This window comes from Chaetodon auriga, chromosome 13 (genome assembly GCF_051107435.1).
Source record: "Chaetodon auriga isolate fChaAug3 chromosome 13, fChaAug3.hap1, whole genome shotgun sequence".
Classification (NCBI taxonomy): Eukaryota; Metazoa; Chordata; class Actinopteri; order Chaetodontiformes; family Chaetodontidae; genus Chaetodon; species Chaetodon auriga.
In genome coordinates this window covers 21290057-21312794 of record NC_135086.1, presented here as the reverse complement: position 1 = coordinate 21312794, position 22738 = coordinate 21290057, and the positions used below count along the sequence as shown (strand labels likewise).

General features: G+C 42.1%; 1 protein-coding gene across 1 annotated transcript; it reads right to left on the bottom strand.

Moving 5' to 3' along the window:
- Positions 1 to 485: 485 nt before the first annotated feature.
- On the bottom strand, positions 486 to 21384 carry rnf17 (ring finger protein 17). The gene is given in 37 exon segments (XM_076747400.1): positions 486 to 586; positions 1439 to 1625; positions 1869 to 2004; positions 2298 to 2421; positions 2802 to 2912; positions 3395 to 3448; positions 3531 to 3653; positions 3891 to 3971; positions 5005 to 5124; positions 5275 to 5438; positions 5762 to 5873; positions 6464 to 6626; positions 6837 to 6991; positions 7207 to 7297; positions 7719 to 7831; positions 7937 to 8084; positions 8313 to 8570; positions 9041 to 9158; positions 9269 to 9386; positions 9830 to 9945; positions 11176 to 11338; positions 11584 to 11713; positions 11866 to 12053; positions 12286 to 12427; positions 12981 to 13152; positions 13599 to 13757; positions 13993 to 14079; positions 14190 to 14449; positions 14651 to 14725; positions 15089 to 15165; positions 15423 to 15591; positions 15698 to 15801; positions 15984 to 16073; positions 17180 to 17267; positions 17427 to 17524; positions 18489 to 18601; positions 21318 to 21384. Coding segments are annotated over 37 exon segments (4770 nt in total). The 3' UTR covers positions 486 to 490.
- Positions 21385 to 22738: the final 1354 nt, after the last annotated feature.

The following is a 22738-nucleotide window of genomic DNA, read 5'->3' as shown; positions in this document are numbered from 1 at the left end:
GCTTTAAGTGTTTATTTCCACAGAAAACTGTGCAGAGAGGTTAGACGGCACTGGAACACTTTAATGTGAACCTTCACACAGACGAGCCTGTCTCACATGAATCAAATGAGGAGAAAACAAAGTGCTCAGCCAACACAGCTCAAACATAAAACAGCCAAACTTCAAGCAAATCACTGGAAAGACTAAGACCTACTGTCAAACAGCACAACACAATGAAATCAACAATTATTTTCATTATTTCTCAACAACTATATTCAGTCCTGATGCTGTCCAGCAAACAATATGAGCAGAGACTGTTTTTCAAAGTGACAAATCTGAGGACAAAGTAATATGTGACGTTTAAATCTGAGCTTCACAAATCAGTCAAATAACTGAAGTTCTAAGAGAGCCACATTTTAAAAAGCACTGTTATATTATTAGAAATAAAGAAATAAAGCTGAAACCCCCCATGAACTGCACCTTCGGGTCCAGGAGGTTGTCTCCGCTCTGCTCACTCGAGCTCAGCCAGTCCTCTGCTCACCAGAGGCAGGTGGACCAACTTGCCCTCCTCGTTGTACAGCAGCACTTTGAGCTCCGGTTCATGGGCCTGAACAGAAGAAGAAGAGCAGTAAAAGACAAAAAGTCACGTCTCATGCTCTGACAAACATCTGTGAGACCAAACAGGCTCTCAAAAATTCAGACTGAAGTTGAGTTTTTTTGAAGTTGAGGCTTTGGTAAGATCGAGATCTCTTTTTCAAGAGACGCCTTCAGAACACAAGACAGTCCATGCAACCAGCATATAAAAACAATATAAATAATGGCAGACAACCACAGTCATGAAACAAATCCAATGAATTACAGGCATTATAAAAATACAGCTTCAAAAACTCAGAGTGGAACAAACAGATCCATCCTGAGGGCAGTTTATTCCTCTGGACTACATGAGCGCAAACTAGTTCTGCCAAGATGAGTGTAGCATATCTAAGGACTGGCAGTTACTGGATTGTGTACTCTAGTTCCAAGATATAAATGAGACAAGATGTGAGAAGGTCTGAACAGTTTAGAGCTTTTTAGGTAAATATGAGAGGTCAGTGAGGGAATCCATCCAACTATTTGCGACTGAGAGCTGCATCTGTACTTTCTGCAGATCAACAGATGGTGATGATGTGCCATCAAAGGCAGTGAAGAAGAAGACTGCAAGCTAGCACATGGGTGTAAACAATGCAGGCTTCAAACGTCACACAAATGGTTTGTAATAATGTCACATGGAAAGAAATACATTTATGGCGTTTGCTGGACATTAAAGATACACAAGATGCATTTTTGGGAGCATGTAAATCTACCCTTTGTTTGTTTCCTCCACAGGGTGTCCAATCCAAACGAAAATCAGTGAAACATAATGATGGCTTTTTCTTTTTGTTTCTTCTTTTTAAAAACAGCCATGTTGTGCAGTTCTTACCACAACAGAGGCTGTGATGTTGTTGTGTAACAGGTCGATCATGTCCATCGCAGCCTTCACGCTCCACCTGGGGCTGTAGGGCAGCACGTCTTTCTGCCTGTTGACACTTGGAGCCTTGAATCCGGCTACTTTGACCTTGAGGGCCTGCAGTGGAAACCCCAGTAGCTTGGCCGGCATCTGACGTATCCTAACATGAAGTGACAGGGAAGATAAGCACAACCAATCAGCCCACTGACACACAACACTAAGATGAGGAGTGCGAACTGGTGATAGCCAAAAAAGGTGGTGACTTTTCTTTGCTGAAAACAAAGTTATTAATGTGCGGCGCTCAGGTCTACCCTCCCTCCGACCGCCTCGTGCCGTGCCTTGGTTGGGTTGGTTAAGTCTAATGTGAATAAAGCTGCACTCCTGCAGTGTGTGTCGTTCGTACTTGCTGGTGGGCAGAGAGTCGTCAGAGCCAAAGTCGACATGTTGGACCAGGATCATGATGGGCTCCACGCTGGTAAACTTGATCAGCTTGGACCGGTAGTAATTCCCGTCACTGTACTCTGCCAGACACGGACTGCCTGCAAAACACAAGCATAACAGTGATTTCTCAGACACACATGCATGTTAGCACAGGACCTGGTGTTAGGATGGCTGCAGAGCAAAGAGGGTCCTTTTATGAACATCAGGCCACTGGACAATCCACAGCTTTATTTCATACTAGAAATGTTTTGATCCAAGTGAGATCCAGCTGCCACTGGAACACACAACTACGTTTGTACATACATTTCCAATAAGTGTGTTACTTTCTGAAGACCAGCTCATCCCTGATATATTTTGAAAGCCTCTGGCGGTGAACACAGTGAAACATTACCATGAGGGAAGCTGGTGAGTAGCGGCAGACTGTTGATATTTGCATTGACTCTGCTCAGAGCCTCATCCAGAGTCTCTCCATCCACCTCCACATAAGCTGTTCCCTCCAAAGGCCACAGGAACAGCTGCAGGACAGACATGAAGACTGATCTCTTTCCAGCAAAAGCATTTCAGTTCAAACATCAGTTCAGTTTCATTTAGTCAGAGTTAATGACCGACTATAGAAAACATCAATATGAATGATGTAAATATTTGGGGCAGTGTGTAATTTGTTGAAATGATCTGTGTTGACAAAACTGTCCATTAATTATCCTGACAGGCTGAAAAGTAACTACAGCTGCAGTTAAACCAAGATGCCTGGACCTTATCATTCGAGCTTCAGTACTAAACAGACTCAAGGATCACAGACCCCATCAAATCACTTCAACAGTCCAGTTTACTGGAACTGATGCGCCATCATCACAATGTTTTAATACATAATATTGTCCCCGTGGCCAAGAGCTACCTCGTTGGGCGTCAACAGGTGCTTGACCCTGACTTGAAACTGCTCTCCTTTCTGTGGCAGGTTTGGGAGGACAAAGGGTCCCAGCATCGGTTCCTCTGGGCCCCTCAGACCCTGGAGATACAGCAGCAGCAGCATCAGTCTTAAGTTCACCCACTGTGCAATGCCAAGACTCACAACCTGAAATGTTCTGCTGCGCTCCAAGTCTTCTTTTGGCTCTGGTTTGAACCTCAAAACATGCTACATGTTCTGCTTCCCTCACCAGCTACTTGACCACTTCAGTTCTCTTTGACTGACTGGGCGGGAAGCATATTCAGCCTCTCTGAGTCTGTTTCCTGGAGAAGGTTGCTTATGGTGTTTTCTGTGTATGGGGAGGTCGACGAGAGCAGTCAGACTCTGATGTTTTCTAACATTACTTCCTCTGGATGAACAAGTGTTCATAACCAACTCAGTCATGTAATTTGGGTAAACAATTATATGGGATGGTCTGCATCTATACATTTTTAATCATAGCTGTAAATATGGTTCAAATAAGTTGAAGTGAGTTGTGGCTGGTTTCAAAATCAATTCTCCAGTCTTCACTCCTGCTACAACACCTCAGTGTCGATGTCCCAGTCATCCAGGACGGCAGTAGACGTCACTGAGAGTCCCTGCAAAGAAACAGATGTTCCTGAGTCAATTATGGCAGAACTGTTTTATCTTGGGAAAACACACACAAATACACACTCGGACCTTGCGTGCTGAGACAGTCCTGTCCATGGAGGCGTGTTCATGGTGACACAGGATCCTGCTGAGACTCTGACCATCCAGGAAGACCTCAACTGTGAGGGGTCCCCTTGGGTCAGTTGGCAGCTTCTACTCCACACACACACACACACACACACACACACACACACACACACACACACACACACACACACACACACACACACACCTTCTATGGATCATCAGCTACTTCACTTGAGCAGAGGACTAATAAAACCACTATTCATCGCTGTGGCCAGTAGCTGACCATGGACAGAAGCCAACGTCCCCAGATTTACAGTAGTTCATGTTTAAGACAACAACGCATGCATTCAAGTGTGATTCTACCATGACTTCTATGTCCACAGAACGCTTCAGCAACAGCTCTCTCAGCAAGGTCACCGCATCCCACTGCCACCGGCCCCCAACCTGAGTACACAGATGAGATGAATACTGTAGCTTAATACCAGGCACACACAGGTCTCAGAAAGACACATTTCAGCCTTTAAACTTCAAGTGGTGTGCCAGTGGTTCTGCATGTTTAAGCCCAATAACTTCGATCTGCTCACACCTTCTGCTACCAGGAGACGCCACTGGGCAAATTTACTAGACTCTATCCTGTTCCTGTGTCTCACTTCCTGCCTGGCTCAAACCGATGCTGTACAGCAGTCGTTCTGTAGAAAGTGTAACTGTGTTCGGAGCTCCTCGTCATCATATTCACTTCACTACTTTTTGTCTGCTAACTAGTATGCAGGTCTTCATCTAATGATCATGCACATCATCAGCACAGAGGTGCTGCTGTGTTGCTAAAACTGTCAGTCAGCTACATCATGTTTGTGGACCATTCAATACACCTAACTGCCAAAGTTCTGAAGTCTTTTAAGTCTGAGTTTCCAAACATCATAGCTTATGAATGCAATGTTATGTGGCAGCTGAAAGGCGAAGCTTTATCTGGGATTTTAACACTATTAAAACTTTAAAATGAACTAACATTAAAGAAAACCTCAGAAGCACGAGGTGTGTTATATTATGATGCATCAGCCATGTTGAGCAAGTTTCAAGTCTTGATGCAAGTTGATTTTAATAGCACACTGACAGCACAGAAACTCATGAGGCCTGGAAGGTTGGAAAAACTCGTCAAAGTGACAGCGTCACACGGAAACGTTCATCAGTACAGTAAATTGTAAGCAGAATGGATTTACTGGGCTGATTGTGCAGAACCACTGGAATGGCTCAGATGTCTCTTGTGATTAAACAGACATTTTTGCTCACTCTCGTTAATTCTGACTTTCTGAATAACTGTGAATTCCAAAATATAAACGAAATTACAAATCCTACAGTGAATCGTCCACTGAAACAAAAATACACGATCAGTTCCACAAACATTTTGTAAGATGTACATTTAAAGACTATTTGCTCCATCTCTGAAGAGCCAGTAGGTCACACACACAGAGACTCTTACAGGGTTGATGCCGTGCAGCTGGCAGGGCACACAGAGCTGAGGAACATCAGGACACAGCAGAATGGGGTACACATGGACCACTGGGATGTTCTCCACCAGGCCATAGTCCACATATTGTACCTGGCAACACACACATACACACACGACCAAACACAACAACAACAAAAATGATTTGCTTCATGTACGTGCTGTTTAGCACATACTGTGTTAGGTACAAAATAGTATAAAATCATAAAGGGAAGGATTTTTTTTTGTGTGTGTTCTCCTGACCTTAACGTGTCCTCCCAGCACCTCCAGCAGCTGTCCGCGATGCCATAGCATATCAGGCCCAATGATGGCACAGCCCAGGACTGACTTCCACGTGTAAGACTTCTGTCTGGGCAATGTCTTCATGCTCTGCTCAATATTCTCCCTAAGATTCTCCAGCTGACAGTCTGACACACACACACACACACACACACACACACACACACACACACACACACACATACAAACTTACTGCAGGATGGCAGCTTCGGTCATGGCAAAGAAATAATATTTTCTATAACATACTGTACACCTAAACCTGTGGCGGGTGCTCACACACACAGAGCAGACCCTTCACCACTCCTCATGTTTTCCATCACCGTATGATGGACAGATTATTCAGTCAATTTGTAATTTCTATAATAAAGCTTAAAGGTCAGAATGAACAAGTTTGTAGTATTAAAAGAAATAAGTTGATGTCAGCTTTAACTCAGTGTGCTCTAATGTGCACCTGCATCCTGTGTTCTGGCATAAATGACACCATCCTCTCCAACGGCAGTAACACTCATCTGGATGTGACCGAGGCATGGAAGCTTTGGGGGGTGGTACAAAGGCGTCTTCACCTGTATACAGGCGTGTGCGCGCGCGCACACACACACACACACACACACACACACACACACACACAGAATACAACCAGAACTATGGATATATATTTTTTTTAACTTATCTACATACAAGTTCTAATATTTTACTTTATATTCACTACGCAAAGTCCCTAAAATGCTCATCTTTTACCAGGACAGGCAGTGCAAATGTAATTCTTTGGTACTTTCAAGAACAATGCAAAGTGCAATGATGCACTTCGATTAATAAAAGGCAGCAGCAAGCAGAAAAGGCTTAAACCTTTATTAAAAAGAATTAAGAGTTGGAGCAGTCTTCAGAGTTTCCTGATATGTGTCTTTTGAGACAGTAAACAGATCAGTCCCAGACAGTCTGAGAGGTCTGGAAGGTTTTTGTTTATCATTTTTGTGATATAGGCATCTTTTATGCTGTTGCGAATGTGAATATTGTTCTGAGCTTAGCTAAATGCTGAAACTGCCATACACTGTCACCGAGTTTGCTTTAGTGAGTGATTAGTTTATGTGTTGTTGCATTTACACAGGTGGAACAAAATGGTTTCTGTGCAAAAAGTGTTCATGTGTATTCTCACCTTTTCAGCAGACATAATGGTGCGTGGGGCTGGTGTTGGACGGGTTGGAGCGGAGACGACGGAGGACAAGGGAGGGACAGGAACGAGAGGAGGAGCTGAGTGAGTGGGTTTTTTGTTGCCATTAGTTTGTTTCTCGCTCACTGGAGACTGTGCTTCAGCATCTCTGCAAGACAGACAGACAGACAGACAGACAGACACATCTTCATTTTAAAATTAATTCAGAGCTGTGCAGTAATGCCTATCAGAAAGAGAGACAGTCAGAAAGTGTTATATAGAGAAAATAAAAAAAGGTTTCATACAGTACTTAAAACTTGTGAATCATAATACTCTCTCTCTCTCTCTCTCTCACTCACACACACGCACACGCACACACTTTCATGCATGTGGCACACATGCACACGCAGACCTTGGATTTTTCTCCCTGAGGGCGAGGCCCTGTATGGCCAGAAATTCTGTTATGTTGACAAACTGTCCCACATCATTGCAGTAGAACAGTGTGACGGGTAATGGACGCTCATCGGTCAACTCCTAGACACCAGGAGAGGAGAGGGAGACACACAGGGTGCACAGTCGTGAGAAAAGACTAAAACAAGTGAACTAACTACGAATTAAACACACAGTAGAGCACCTGTGAAGTCACTGACTTAAAGAAATGATTCATCTCTATAAACTTAAGCAGCAACTCGAGCTAAAGGAATGGGAGAGAGAAATGGGGGCGTAAGGCGAGGACAGGAGAGAAAGACCTTGATGGTTATGTAAGCCTTGGCTCCAGTCAGGTAGTGGGAGATTAATTCGCAGGCTGTAGCTGTCCAGGTGGATAGGCCTCCTGCTGGCCTACAAGAGAGAACGGAGAGTGAGGAAGAGGTCAAGGTGAGAAAAAAGTGAACCATGAAAGAGTAAGAAAGAGGTGGAAAGCAGAGAACACACATTACACCCAAAACAAAATACGAGAATTGTAGAGCAGCCGTCACGAGAAAAGAAAGCACATTCACACAGTGTGAAACTCTCCACAGTCACTGAAGTATGTTAACACATTCAAAACATAAACATTTAGTACTACACCCAGCAACATGTACTCACATTCTTTAGAAATGACAGGAATAGTCAGACATTGTGACATACTGTACATCATGACTGTCAAATGTTCAAAACGCACAGTAAAAAAAAGCTTCGATCAATTCTTTTCATATAGACACTACATGTGTCTCAGTGCACAAGCAAACACTGTGTCTGTGTGTATGTGTGTTTGTGTGACCTGATGTCACTAAGACTGCACTCCACTGCCAGAGAGCCTGTCAAGGAGGTCGGCAGCGGCCGCAGGTTGCTGACGTGCAGCTTCACCTTGCTGCCATGGTCACAGCGCATCACCTGGTAGCAGGCAGCAGAGACACAGGGACACAGGCACTGTGATTGATGAGAGAAGACGACGACTGCTGCTTCCAGGCTGCTGTTTGGGAACAACAGTTTTCATACCTCTGCGATGTTGCTGGATGTGACGTCACAGCAGATCTGTCCTCTCTCCCAAACCCCATTAAGGTGAGTAGCACAGTACATGCCTGCCTTCCACAGCACATCTTGGGGCTCCAGAAGTTCACACTCCTTCTTCACCTCCTCACACATCCTGAAAAACAGATGTTATAATCATAGCACACTATATGTTGCAACATAGTATGACGAGCAGCACCTTTTTTTTGGTGGCTTTAATGCTCATAAAAATAGTAAAACTGTGGTAGGAATGTCAAAGGATGTCGTATTCCTAGTAACCACGAGGTATTCTTCAGAACAGGATTTTCCTGCACCAATACTTCGTTTATCTAAAGCATTTTTAAATCATGGTTTTGCTGCTGACCTTTCGAGCTGAGAGTCGAACTCGGTGAACTGGACATAGAAGCTGCTCGGTGAGTTGACGTGGCTGACTCTGACTTTCAGGTCTTTGAGTTGGGCTGGGAGGTTCTGCAGAGGCTGAAACTCCGGCAGCTTCTTCTGCTCTCTGGTGGTATTTTGGTCCAGAGCATCAACAGCACTCTTCGTGGCCACACCAAGCTCAAGTGGAGGATCCCATAAGGCAGACTCATCAACAGGGCTAATGGCATCCTCCAACTTAAGTCTGCAGGAAGGGAGGGGGAATTGGAGGAGGAGGCAGGCAGTGAGAAAAGAATAACAGGTAAAATGGACGTAATGTACAAGTGGAGTGACAACAAGAGGTGGAGAAAATGAGAGTAAGAAAAAAATTGAAAGAATAAAGATGACAATAAATAAAAATAATAATAAAGTATACAAAGTGAAAATGACCTGAGCAGAAACTGAAAGAGAAGTAGAAATGACAGATTATATTACCATTCAGATGGTCATTTCTTTCCTCTCTTCAATAACTACTAAGCTGTAACTACACCAATTACAATATTGGCCCCAGACTCTTCAGATCAGACTGCAACAACATTGGTGCATAGACAACATCCAAGCTCAACAACTATGTCTTCAGTGGTGTGGAAAAATACATTTTCAAGTCTTAGATTATATGATTTATGTGGGCTTTTAGAGATTCAAGTTACAGAGGGCACTCCAGACCAGTCTCACCCCCCTTTGAAGCAGGCCAGCTCCTCCTTGACCAGCAGCTCAGCTATGTTGGCTGGCGGCCCATTCAGGCTGCTCTCAAACAGTTTGACTGGCAGAGGCCCAGTCTTGCAGGTGGTTCCTGGAGGGACACAAGGAATAAAAATGGTGAAAAACACACAAAATGGACATTGGCGACAAGTGGGGGCTCCACTCTCTCCACAACCCCACAAACACAACCGTGCACAGTACCTGTAGCCACAATAGTGACCAGTTTCTGTTGAGCCAGGCTGATGAATCTGCTGATGCAGGCGTCAGTCCAGGTCTCTCCATCCAGAGGGATCACTTCTGACAAACAGCAGTGGATTGCCTTGACAGAAGAGCAGACTCTTCCTGTTGACTTAACCCAGCACTCTTTGTATGGTCTAAAAATTTACCTTTTATGTGTATTTTTTGCAAATGGAAATGTCAACATTTTAGTATAATATCATGCATGTGTACAGGTTTTAGAGGACTTAAAAAAAAAAAAAAAAAAGAGACTGGGATTGTAAAAATAGAGTCTAATGTTGTGAGAAAGTAGTACAGGAACTAATCTCGGTCAATTTCAATGTCACTGAATTTGGTGGTATTGAAAAGCAACATGTAGAGTATCTAGCCATTTAATCAAGAGAAAAAAAAGGCAGAAAAATACGATTTTTCCTTGAGGACAGGATGGTCAATTTCTGCTAATTTACAGCAGGTGTAGATTATGTTTTCTTTTTACTAAAAGTTAAAAACAAATATAAGTTGATCAATCAAAAGCTGTGTCCTCACCATGGAAGGAAGCGCGAAGAATTCATCCTTGATCTTCCTCAAGTCACTAACTGGCAAGATGCTCTTATTGCCAAAGTCTACATAACATACCTCCACTTTTCTGCCCCCTGGATGACCTACACACACAAGCACACACAGACATCAGGGCGGCAGTGGCAATCATCCACAACACCCCGTCACACAGTACCAGTCGAAAGTTTGGACAGACCTTTTAATTAAGTTTTACATTTTTTTGTTTGTTTTTATTATTTTCTACATTGTAGATTAACTGCAGATTTATGCAGTAAGAAAAGATCTGCCTTCCACACCACTGGCATTTTCTCAACCAGCTTCAGGATGGGGTTGCCTGGAAGATCTCATATATGCTGAGCACCTGTTGGCTGCTTTTCTGCCACTGTGGGTTAGGGCTAGTACAACTCTTGCTAAACCATCTCATTTGGGTTTAGGTCAGCTGATTGTGGAGGCCAGATCATCTGATGAAGCACACGTCAGCCTCCGTCTTGGTCAAACAACCCTTTAATAGCCTGGAGTTGCGTTCTGGGTCTGGGTTCCTGTTGAAAAACAAATGATGGTCCCACGAAGCGCAAACTAGATGTGATGGCAGAGTGGTGTGGTAACCAAGCTGGTTCAGTGTGCCTTGAATTTTGTAAAAATCACCAACTGTGTGACCAGCAAAGCATCCCCACACCATCACGCCTCCTCCTCCATGCCTCATGGTGGAGCCACACATGCAGATAGCATCCGTTCACCTTCTCTGCGCCTCACATAGACACAGCCACTGGAACCAAAAATGTCAAATTTGGACTCATCAGACCAAAGTACAGATGTCCACTCGTCTAATGGCCATTCCTTTTGTTTCTTGGCCCAAGCAGTTCTCCTCTTCTTGCTGATCTCCCTCAATAGTGGTTTCTTCTCCTGATTCACCCAGTCCATACAGCTGATGTTGAGAAGTTCAAAAACAGCTCACTTACCATTTAGACATGTCTGTTACTGAACTCTGAAGCTTAAGAGGGCTCTGAGGTGCCATTAATTGCTATTAAGTGTCATTACACTTAAATCTGACTCATGCATAGTTGGTATGTCAGCTGTTTGGGGCAACCAGGCGGTCCAGTGGCCAAATTTGTGCAAATAACGTGAAGCAGCAAGCCTTTTGTGTCTTTGACACACACCACTTCTGATTTCTGACATACATGTGAGTACAGCAGGGTTATCAAACAGCTGCCTTGCAGGTGTGACAAAGCAAAGCCGTGTCCAGTGAGCATTACGATAAAACTTTCATGAACTGGATATACAGTACCCACTCCTCATTTGCTCAAACTGTGCCATGCACATACACACAACCTCACCTATGACCTGAGCTCTGTACCACAACTTGTCATCATAGCGTGCAACATAGGCCTGTCCTATCACAGGGCAGTAGACGTTGAGGTCATCTTTTCGAACCGCTGGTGTTGCGTTGTAACAATCCTGGAGCTTGGCTGTGAGCAACACGGACTCCACGTTATCAACCTGGTCGGGGTTGACAAAGTGAAAAGATGGGGAATGAAGAAGAAAGGGACAGAAAAAAAGAGAAATTTTGAATTATATTTTTCTGAAATTGTCTTGGTGAGATTGCCTTAAAATGGTAACCTTTAAAAATTACCAGGTTTTTATCTCTTGTTAATCTAAACAATATCCGTGGCATATGACCCTCATTTGAGAACACTGTGTATACAGTGCAGTGTGTGTGTGTTTTCGGGGTGGATATTTAGTACCAGCTGGATGTAGAAGTCAGAGGGGTTGTTGATGTGGGACACCACAGCATTGAGCTCTGTGTTTGTCTTGGGATAGACAGGAGGGTGGTACAGCAGGGGCCTACTGCCCGGCGTCACTGGTGAATAAAACCTTTTGTGATAAGAGCACAGCCAAAGTTAGGCCACATCAGTACTAGCGCTTGATATCCACGTAGTCTGAATTCAATTTTCACTGAATTTCATTCGATTTCACTCTTGATTATTAATTATCATATTTTTTCGTGGTAACTTGCACATGCATACCTGGCCACTTCAATGAAAACAAGGTACTCTCGGACAGAGATGGCCACATCACTGGACTGGTCCATGGGGGCTTTCCTCAGGTCCACTAATAAAAAGTCTCTGTCCTGACCCAAAGGCCGCATCTCCACTGCTGCAGAGTCAACCACACTGTGGAATTCAAACTGTGCCTCTTCACTCCAGCCCTTTGTCTGCATGGACACACACACAAAAATATATTGTAAACTCACCTCCTACTACTGCTGTGTCAGCTAAGATAAATTGACAAATTCAAACAAATAAATACAAAAATTTTAAACAAAATTTCACAAAACAGAAAAGGTACTCTCTCTACCATCTGTCTTCCTCTTCTGATTGTTTGTCTACAACATCAGGAAAATGTAACTACTTAGGCAAAAACAGATATATCTATTTAAATCTTACCGGGTCATAGGGGACCAGGTCCTTGAGTGAACACCTGATGGCCTGAGGAGCAAAGTAACCCAGCTCCACATTCTCCGCTTCACCCACCTTCCTCAGGTGGTGGTTCACAGCCTTCAGTGAAGACTCAGCTGTCCCCTCCTCACTGGACAAAGTGTCAGAGAAGAGTGGAGGATGGACGTGATGCAGAATAATGCTGTGCAGCGTTTTACTGAATAACTGTGAAAAATGCTTCACAATCAAGACATTCAAAATGGGCCAGTTAATCATTTACGCTGCATGTACTATATATTTACGAGACACTTCTATGGGCATTGACAACAGATCAAGCAAAATACGGTTGTGGAATAATGTCTTTAAACTGAAACTACACTGAGATGCTGAGATATTTTGCTGATTTGTTTTAATAACATATGTTTATATGTTTACATATATCTTTCATTCAGTACAGAAATCCTGTTCCAGCACATGTAGAACTGTGGATAACAAAACAATCGCAGGACTTTCTATGCAGACATTCTGTTGAGAAGCAGGTAGTGATGAAGCAGTGAGAATAAAGAGCTGGAGAGCTAGAAGAATGAAAGCTAATTTGTTTGTGTGGCTTAAAATGGCTTCTGTCCCTACCTGTGCTGTGCATCATATTTTTCAACCTGTGGGAAACACTGATTTGTGAACCTCCTGTACATTTGTGTACTTACCTCTGTATGGTGATGCTTTTGGTGAGACCATAGTCAAGGAAGAAGACGTGGATATTGGCCAGTTGGTCGACGGGGCAGGCTTTCACAGCCTCCACGCATCCATTCTGCAAGACTTCAACCACACTGGCCCTGCACCAGAGCCCCTCCTTCCACTTAACAAAGATCACAGAGCCTGGACAGGAGCAGAGAAGCAAAGGCTGAATCACATGTCAGGCGAGAAGAGGAGTGCTGTGTGATGCATCCTCAATATTATTTAAATAAAAATATTTAACGATGATTAAATAAATTTACAACATAAAGCTAGCACCAATTAGTCAGCCAAACACACCATTCTTAATTAAATCAATTAATGAATCTGTCATCAGGTGCAGCACGAGTAACCATAATAAACTTTGTATTTCGCTTAACATTAACTTAGTGAAAACTCTGCTTTTGACCTTTAACTATAACATTAACAGTAACTTTCACTGTTACATGGAATAAGCTTAAATCAACACTGAAAACTAAATTTCTCCTTATGTCTCAAACATTTTGAGGATGGACACATGGAACACACACACACACACACACACACACACACACACACACACACACACACACACACTTCCAGTGACACACCAGTCTCCACTGTGTCACTTGAAGTGAAGCGGCAACTATCTCTGCAACAGATGTGGTTGATTTTCTTAGAGAGAGTCTCGTTTTCCCTCTTCTCAGCCACATAGCGGATGTAGAAGTGACTTGGATTCACAATGTGGGTTACAATCACCCATTGGGCAACTGGAACAGAGGAGCAATGAGAGAGAGAGGAAATGTGATAGCAGGGGTAAGAGGAGAGAATGAGGGCAAGGATGAAAAGCAGGATGACAGGGAAGGTGCACAAGCATTAGAAAGGACATGCTCATCTTCAAAAGGTCTTTATGCACAAACAAAAAAGGACGAGATCTTATGAGGGTTGTTTTCAGTTATAGATATATAATATCAACCTAACTACATGATTGTACAGTTGTCTTACCATTTCTCTTATTGACAAACTGATTTCTCCTTCTCCTGTGAACCCTCCATTTGTCATTAGCCAGCTCAGGGCCAGTGGGTGGGAGAGCTGTAGAAAAACACTACACATTTAACTGGATTGGGCTGGAATTAATTGGATCAGCCATTATTTAAGTGAAATTACAGTCAAACAGAAACAGGTGATGAAGCCACACACACCATGCTCTTGTCCTTCATCTAAAAGCTCTTCAATAATTACATCTGGAGTTCCAGGGTCTGAGGCCGAGCTGTGGCTTGGAGAAGAGCTCTGTGACGACAAACTCTTAGCTCCAAGGCTCTCCTGGTGCCGTTTTTGTGGGGTGGGGGGCTTGTCACGACTGGGTCGGGTAGAGTTGCTGTTGCTACCCACTGCACATTGCCAGGGGGACTTTCTGGTGGAGTTGCCTGGCTGGTGGCCTTTGGATGGAGACTCAGACAAGCTAAAAAGAAGCAGCCAGAGGATGATGTTTTGAAAACACAAATGCCGCGAGTTCAGCCATATGAAAGAGTGCAATTTAAAAACGTTTACACGTAATACTTTACGCAATATTCTCAACAAAATTAGTTGGGGCTTTTGGCAGATTTCATCCTCAGGCCAAAATCAATCCAAATGACATGCTGAAAGATAGTGAAGGACTCACAGCTTTGGGTTGCCGACTTCCATCTTCAGAGACAATGACAGACTCTGGTTCAGACCTTCTGACTGGAAAACACAGCTAGAACACAAAGACACAACCACACCCAAATTCAAATTCAAAATCCAAAATATAAGCCAAAGCTAACATTCGTCATGCTTCATGTGGTTCTACAGTACAAGAGGAGGGAAAATAAACTGTGGCAAGTATACAAATATTCCAAATGTCTTCTGTTTTGGCAATTATTTTCATATTTAACACAATCTGGTTACCAGCTACAGCAGCTGATAGAGCAGAAAGAAATCGCTATTTACAGTATATTGTACTTTGTTATTTATTATGTACTTATTGTTTGTGGCACTCACAGACTGTTGTAATGATGAAATAACACATTTCTGAATAGAACACAAAACTAAAACAAGCAGCAGGCTTAAACTGACAAACCTCAACCCAGAACCCATAGTGACACATTTCATATTGAAGGACTTGTTATCCACAGGAGTCTGCAGCGTCCTCAGAACCTATCACACACACACACACACACACACACACACACACACACACACACACACACACACACACACACCGCAGCATAATTTAGTATCCACTGTATTTTAAGCAATTTAGTTTTTCTTGAAAATTGTTGGAAAATAAACATGAAAGCTGCAGCCAGAGTTTATGAACATGTACTTAGTGGTCATTCTATAGTATCTGACCACGCATTGTGTGCTCATTAGGAAGTATCTGCTGGGATGTATATAAGCAGAGCATTTCATACCTTATCGAGGGTGCAGTACTGCTCCAGGAAAGGAACACGGCGGACTTCTCTGGCTATCTGCATGGCAATCTTCAGGGTTTTTATCCTTTCTTGGACACAAAACACCTGCGCTTGGCTGGTGGAGAATAGTGCCCCCAGTTTTGTGAGCTGATTCAACTGCACATCCTTCCTGTTGACAAAGAAATCACAGGCATCAAGATATATGTTGCTTTCCAGACTTTCTACAAAAAAAAGTATCTATTATTTAACTAGATTTGGAAAGATTATGCTCATACCACTTTTGAATAGCATGTAAAGCATCGTCTGCAGCGTGCTTGATCTCCCTCTCCAGCCGAGCTCTCTCTATCTTGACCTGTCCAGCCAGACCAGCTTTCAGGGTCTGCACAGACGAAACACAGACATGGAACACTCCAGCAACATACTCACAGCACAGTTTCATAATTAATTTTTTCCTTTCTGATGTGGAGAAATTCTGTTTTTTTCCTGCTAGGAAATAAATATTGTCTAAACTTATGTTCTACAAGGTGTGTGCAGCGTTTCTGGATCTAGCGCAGCTTTCACCTCATGGATGTATTCCAGCTGGGCAAGATTTTCTGCAGCCTGGGCCAATGCCTCATCCACCATTTTCTCAATCTTGTCGATGTCAGCTGGCTGAATAAAACATAACAAGAATTTAAAACTTTTTAATCTGAACAATTTATGTTCACTGTACACCCTCCTTCACAATGAACTGAGTTTACGCTACGGTCAGACAACAACATATGTCACCATGCGGGCACTCTGCAACATGAATACACTTCAGTCAGCGGAGGATTTTATCTCTTCAGGGAGTATCCCAGAGTATCCCACAGACCCTTTCCCCAGCTACATCCTCTAGCTGCTCTAGGAACCCAAGACACTAGGTCTACCCCAGGTGTGGCTTCCCAGCGTGACATGTCCAAAATGTAATGTTATTCTTGGTAAGTGCTGAATGCACATGACAACAAGGGAGGAGCAGCACATAGATTGTTGTGATGAATTCACCAGTCAACTTCAACAAAGCTGTGAATGACCTAAGAGACAAGGAAAGAAAGCCTCTTTTACTCCATCAAAAAGAAAACCAAGTTGGACATCCCAATCAAAATTTTGAGCTACTTCCGTCTATGGTTGCAAGTTCTGGGGTCCACTTGCAAACCAAGAGTTTACAAAATGGGACAAACACCAAATTGTGACTCTGCATGCAGAACTCTGTAAATCTACTCTCCAAGTCCAACATAAAACACAGAATTATGCATGCAGAGCAGAACTTGGTTTAACTTGTTCATTTTAGCATTTAGCCATACCCAGCAAGCACGTGGTAGTCATGTAATATTGTGAGTGTGTTTGATTTGGGTCACTGTGATCACCAAGTGGTGTATTAAATCAGTGATTAATGAAGGTAGATGTTAGTATTTTTTACTCTGTCAAGGTACAATGATGCTAACCATAACCCATAATGATATTATCATTGATTTTATTACACAAAAAAAGAACCTTGTCAACAGTACTGATAGTAAAAGTAATTTGCTGCTTCCACCCCTGCCAGTGTGTAGCTTCGGCTATGCCCCTTTGCTAAAAACACATTTATAGTTTGCCTCCCTCTCTTTGGACAATATCAAGAACATTTGTGTCTGATGTTTTTAGGGTTAAATGCATTTGTGTGGAATTTTGGAACCAGTCCTCGATGCCTAACCCGACAAACATGACATCTTCATTCCCCACCAGCAACTCAAACATACCTGCTCCATATCCTCAGTATTAGCGTTCATGTCTGTGGATGTTTGCAATTTGGTCCTTCTGTGATTCCTTGATCTGTCCCAGCGGAGGCTTCAAGAGATTACAACAGTTAAGCAATGACCCATTCTCTTACAAAAATCCACTATACAATCTGATTACACAAGAAGGTAGTAAAAGTTCTTAAAAAGATTCCTTCCACTGCACGTGTTAGTAGTGTGGTTCAGCTTAGGTTTCAGAACTGCATCTTACCTTTTCATCTTGTTCATTTTAGCCGTGTAGATGAGGCCAACGATTCTGCTATCTTCCTGAAGTTCATACACACCACCTTCAGGAATGGTCAGCTCAACCTGCAGAGAGTGGGCTTTTTCAATGACATCACCACCACTTGAACATTTGCAGCCTTGAACTTCATGCAAATGACAAATTTGACCGGGAAGGCAAGATTAAACTGATGGCTGGCTGGTAACCAATAAGGAAATAAACAAGGACAAGGCTTGCATTTAATAAATAGTGGGATTATACAAGACACACCCAAAATACAGAGCTAGACGATAATCAGAGTCTGCAGATATGAGATGCAGAAGGCCACTAAAGCATTATGAAATGCCTTAGAGGACTATAGCAGGGCTATACAGTGCAACATGTATGCACATGCATGTATCTGCACATGCTACAAAAAACAAACAAAACGGTTTGTGTGATGAATGAAATTACCACAGTATTTTCTGCTAACTGAACAGGTCAGAACCTGCAATATGTTGGTGGTAGGGATTCATCTCTGTCCCTGCAACTTACCACTATGGGCAAATAAAGAAAACATTTGTCTGATTTCTTGTTAAGGTTTGGATGGTGTCTTGTATTAATTGCAATACTTCAAGATAGTTACAGACAGTTTATACTTGGGCTACAATTATCACTGCTATGTGCAAAACAAAGTTAACCTACAGCTCTGCACGTGCTGCATTTCTAGACCCACTCTGATCTGTTCCAACTGCAACCACAAAACTGGATAAAATGGCATACAGCAAGAGACAGCTTACATCAGCAGGCCAGAATTCAAAATATAGCCTTGTGTGACACATTTTTCTCAAATTATGCATTCAAGCCAATTCAATCCAGTTTTATTCATATAGTGCAGAGGTTGTCTCAGGACACTTTCCAAATAGAGCTGGTAGAGACCATACCCTTTATCTACAGAAACCCAACAATTCCCTCATGAGTAAGCACTTGGCGAATGTTGCGAGGAAAAACTTCCCTTTAACAGGCAGAACCAGTCTCTAGTTGGTAGAGAAACAGCACTGGTAATTTTACCTCACATTCTGGACATTTAATCACACTGTCATGGTGAATGGACAGCAGGCAAGATGTGCAGTAGATGTGGCCACATAAGAGCACACGAGGGAGGTTGCCGTCAACTTCATTCTCTAAAAAGAGAGAAATCAAAAAGAAACACACAATAAAGACAAGCAGGAATAATGCAGTGTCAGTGCAAACGACGAGTGTAAATGATGAATGCAAGATCCTATACTTCCAGACCTGCAAACCTTGGGAAAATATTTTGAGTACCACAACAGTGTCACACTTAGCTCACATGCTTTCACACCACTTTGCTTTGCACATTGTCATTTCCCCACTCACCGCCATATCACAAAGTTATTTGACATATAAATCGGCTATGAAGAAAACAATTTTTGTTTTAAAGTTTCAGGACACATGCTTAAAACCATTTTTTCATTCTAAATATTTCATGGTATGATATGTGTGTTTATACGAACTTATAACCACAATTGTACTTAAGAAGAAGAAGAATCAGAGGGACAATCCCCTTTATTTGTCACACAGTAACAACTACATGCACACACACACCATGCACTGGTGAAATTTTTCCTCCGCCTTTAACCCATCCTGGTCGTCTTTCCTCTGCGGCAGACCAGGAGCGGTGGGCTGCCATCCGACCGGCACCCGGGGACCCAGTTCTTAATTCACCATTAATTATTTACAAAAATGGAAACAATTTGTTCTGTATATTGTAACACTATGTTTTCACTTTCAAGTATTTACAGAAAGTAATATTATAATGAAAAAAAAGTTGTTTGTGATATAAAACACAACTATAAAACCCAAGGACTTCTATTTCATTTTAGAATTAATCAGTTAAATCAGCTTATATATGCATACATCATATAGGCCTATCAAAAAAAAACATTCACTTTCAGCACTTAAGCTTTATGAGCTCTGTAAAGTTTGCCAGGCATTTGATAAATTGATCATACTGTGGGCTCTGCTCTTAAGTCATACTGCTGTCCACTGTCTGTGAGTGAGGAGCTCAGCCCTGCACTTGTCAAACAGGCAGCGACACAGAGCACAGGCAGACAGGCATTATGCAGCCAGGACACTAACGACCCATGGTATCAATAACCTTGACCTTAAAGACCCCACAGATGTTAAATACCCGAAACTCACTGGTTAAACAAACTACTTCCACAATATTCCCATATGTAACCATTTTTTGAGAGTGTGCCAGTTAAAATTTTTAATGGTTGGATTTATGCATTGCCCTGCAGAGCCAGAGAGCACCGGCTGTTCTAGACACAGCAGTTCCAGACCTACAGTTTTAGCTCCAGGGTTAACACTTTTGTTGACTGTGCTCCTTTGAAAATGTCATTTGGTGAGTTTTTAATAATAGGGTTGATCGGGAGACTGTGCTGACTTGCTGTCTCATTTTGTATGGCCTCGGCTGCTGTTGCGACTCAAACTGTTGTGGTCTGGGTAGATTAATGTGCTCTTTAAACACATCTCATTTAATGTGTAGTAGTTTTGGGTGTTCTGCCTGTCAAATTTGCATTAGCCTCCCCTGGTTGTAACTACTATACTTGCTCTGCTCTGTCTCTCTCTCCCTCCATCTGTGAACGTGAGAGTTTGTGTGTGTGAGGAGTACAATGCAATGTAGTAGCGAACATCAACACCTGTTGGTAATTTTGACTGTGAAAAAAGGAGTCAGTGCAATCATCTGGTTGTTCACTGCATGGTATTTTTAGCTGTGTGGGCTTGGTTCAATTATGTATTCACATTGATTTGACATTGATTGATTGTAACTCCTTGGAACTTAATATAGGATATCTGGCTAACTTCATCATGAATTTATGAATTTTATTAATAGCAATGATTACAGGTTACATCTGGCTGAAAAACTTGTGAGGGTTAGAGTTCAATAACAGGGCTTTTCTATCTGCATCTCCTGCAAATGCTGATAGTTTAAGTCCGTACTGAAATTCCTGTGTTGTTAATAAAGTTCAAAACACAAAAAAACTGGATGCACATGCATGTGTGAAAATAAAAAGGCTGAGACGAAATCATGTACTGCTGCAAACAACTGAGAAAGTCGGAGCACAGTGATTTATGCATCTTGAGCCCTGCATATTGCTGATTTTCCACAGCACACTTAATAGTAACAAATCAATCATTACTCATCACAGACAAGAAAAAAAATCAACATATTTCATATTAACAACTACTTGTTATTAATAATTTAAAAGTTCGGCAGGAACAGTCTTCCAGGACGTCATGCAATGCCAGCAGGTGCAACAAAACAGAACAGGACAGCAGGAATGGGCAGTGGGGCAGGCTAACATTAATAACCCCGTTTATGAAACGTTTGAGAGACTAGCATTAGTTCTGCTCAAAACTAATATGAAGCCAGTCATTTGAATCTGTATATAAACATCCAAGTTGTTGTTGCTCTAAATCTTTAAGTGGTTAATTTAGAAATAAAAACACATTTCTACCAATCACTTTGAGCCACTCTGGATTGATGCTACAATTTGAGTTTTGCTAGCTTAAGTTGAATTGACATGACCACCATGTCCCAGAAGAAAGAAGATTTATAGACCTTGGAAAATCACTGGATTATATTCTTATATTCAAAACGCTTAAGTGGGGTGGTTCCAGGTAATTAGACAAATTTTAAGACTCCCTTGGATCAGCCAGCACACCTGCCAGTTAAATTAGCTAACATAACTTCAGCTGCGGCCACTTGCTAGCTAGCAAACGGTGCTCGTTTAGCTAAAGATAACGTAATTTATCCTAAAACACGGTATAACGGAGCATTCAACTGTAAGAAAAGGGATGTAAATATCCTACCAGGAAGAGTGAATGCCTCTCCACACAACTTGCAAACCACAGCGCTGGGGCTGCCGCCTCTGTCCATCGTTATAACGGTTTCTGAAGCTGAACTGTGTCGAACGACAAAGGCGCAGGCCGTTGACTTTGCCACGTGACCACGTAGGTGCGTTCAGAGCGCATAAGGAGTTCATGAACATTAGCAATAATTAACTGTTTAAATAAAAGGTTTATGATTTGACGTTGCCTCTCTGGCTTTAACAGGTCAGCCATTTCCTTTGTGCGTTTATATATCTTGATAAATTGTATCAGAAAATATTCGCTCTGTAGATGGTCTTGTAAACTTAGCTTTATCTAAATGCTAGTGTGTTGCGATGGCAAACACTAAGTTTCTGATAGACCAAACCTAAACCTAAAATTCAGCAATTACATCAACTTTTATAAAACTGATGTTGTTGTGTAAGATCCATTTTAAAATCTATTCAATATAATACATTTGGAGCATGACTGGTGGTGTGGGGGTATGTCTGCAAAAAGAGGCTGAGAAGTACTGGAATAAACTAACTACTAGTGTATATTTTAATATCTTTGTGAGTATCCAGCAGCTTTCAGAGATATCAGTAAGCTTGGCCTCCAAAAACCAGCATTCGTACAGAAATTGTCAAATTGTTTGACTAATGAATAAAATGAGAAGCAGGTACACATGTTTGAATGTGTTTATTGCAATACCAATATTGATCTGATCTATAGAATAAATACAAACATGAAAAAATAAAATATAACCCCTCATTTTGCCATGATCTGCTCACATCATACTGAACACAGTTGAAATCAAGGTTTTGTACAATGTTGACTGTTATTCAAATAGTTTGTAGGACAACCCCCCCCCCCCCACACACACACACACACACACACACACTCAACATTGTACAAAGCAGTGATATGATTTTGTCAAATGATAACTATTGCCTACTTGAGAATCCGAATTGTGTAGTCTTTGCTGTGACCACCTGGGGGCGCCAAAGACTGAGGCAGACACATAGGCCACAGGTGAGCTGATGCGTTTACAAAGACCAGGTGGAGAAATGTACCTTAGAGCTCTCGAAATGTACAAATAGTCAATTTATGTTCTTTTTGGATAGATACTATTTAAGACCTCTGGCATCACATTTCACCCTACTGAACATCTCCACTTGTTGAAATTACCCAGTCTGACATCCCTTTGTCTTTGGACTTCAGGGTTAAGCATGGCAGATGATGGTGTATGTATAGTTGTTTATATATATGCATGAAAGCTCATTTAGTAACAATATGTTTAGTAACAATATGTTTCTGTTGTGCCTGAATGTATCAATTGCAGCTATATGCTGAAACAGTATGAGATTGCATTATTTTATTTCACACCGTGTTTTTAGCCTGTTGTATGTGCTTTATTGTTTTGC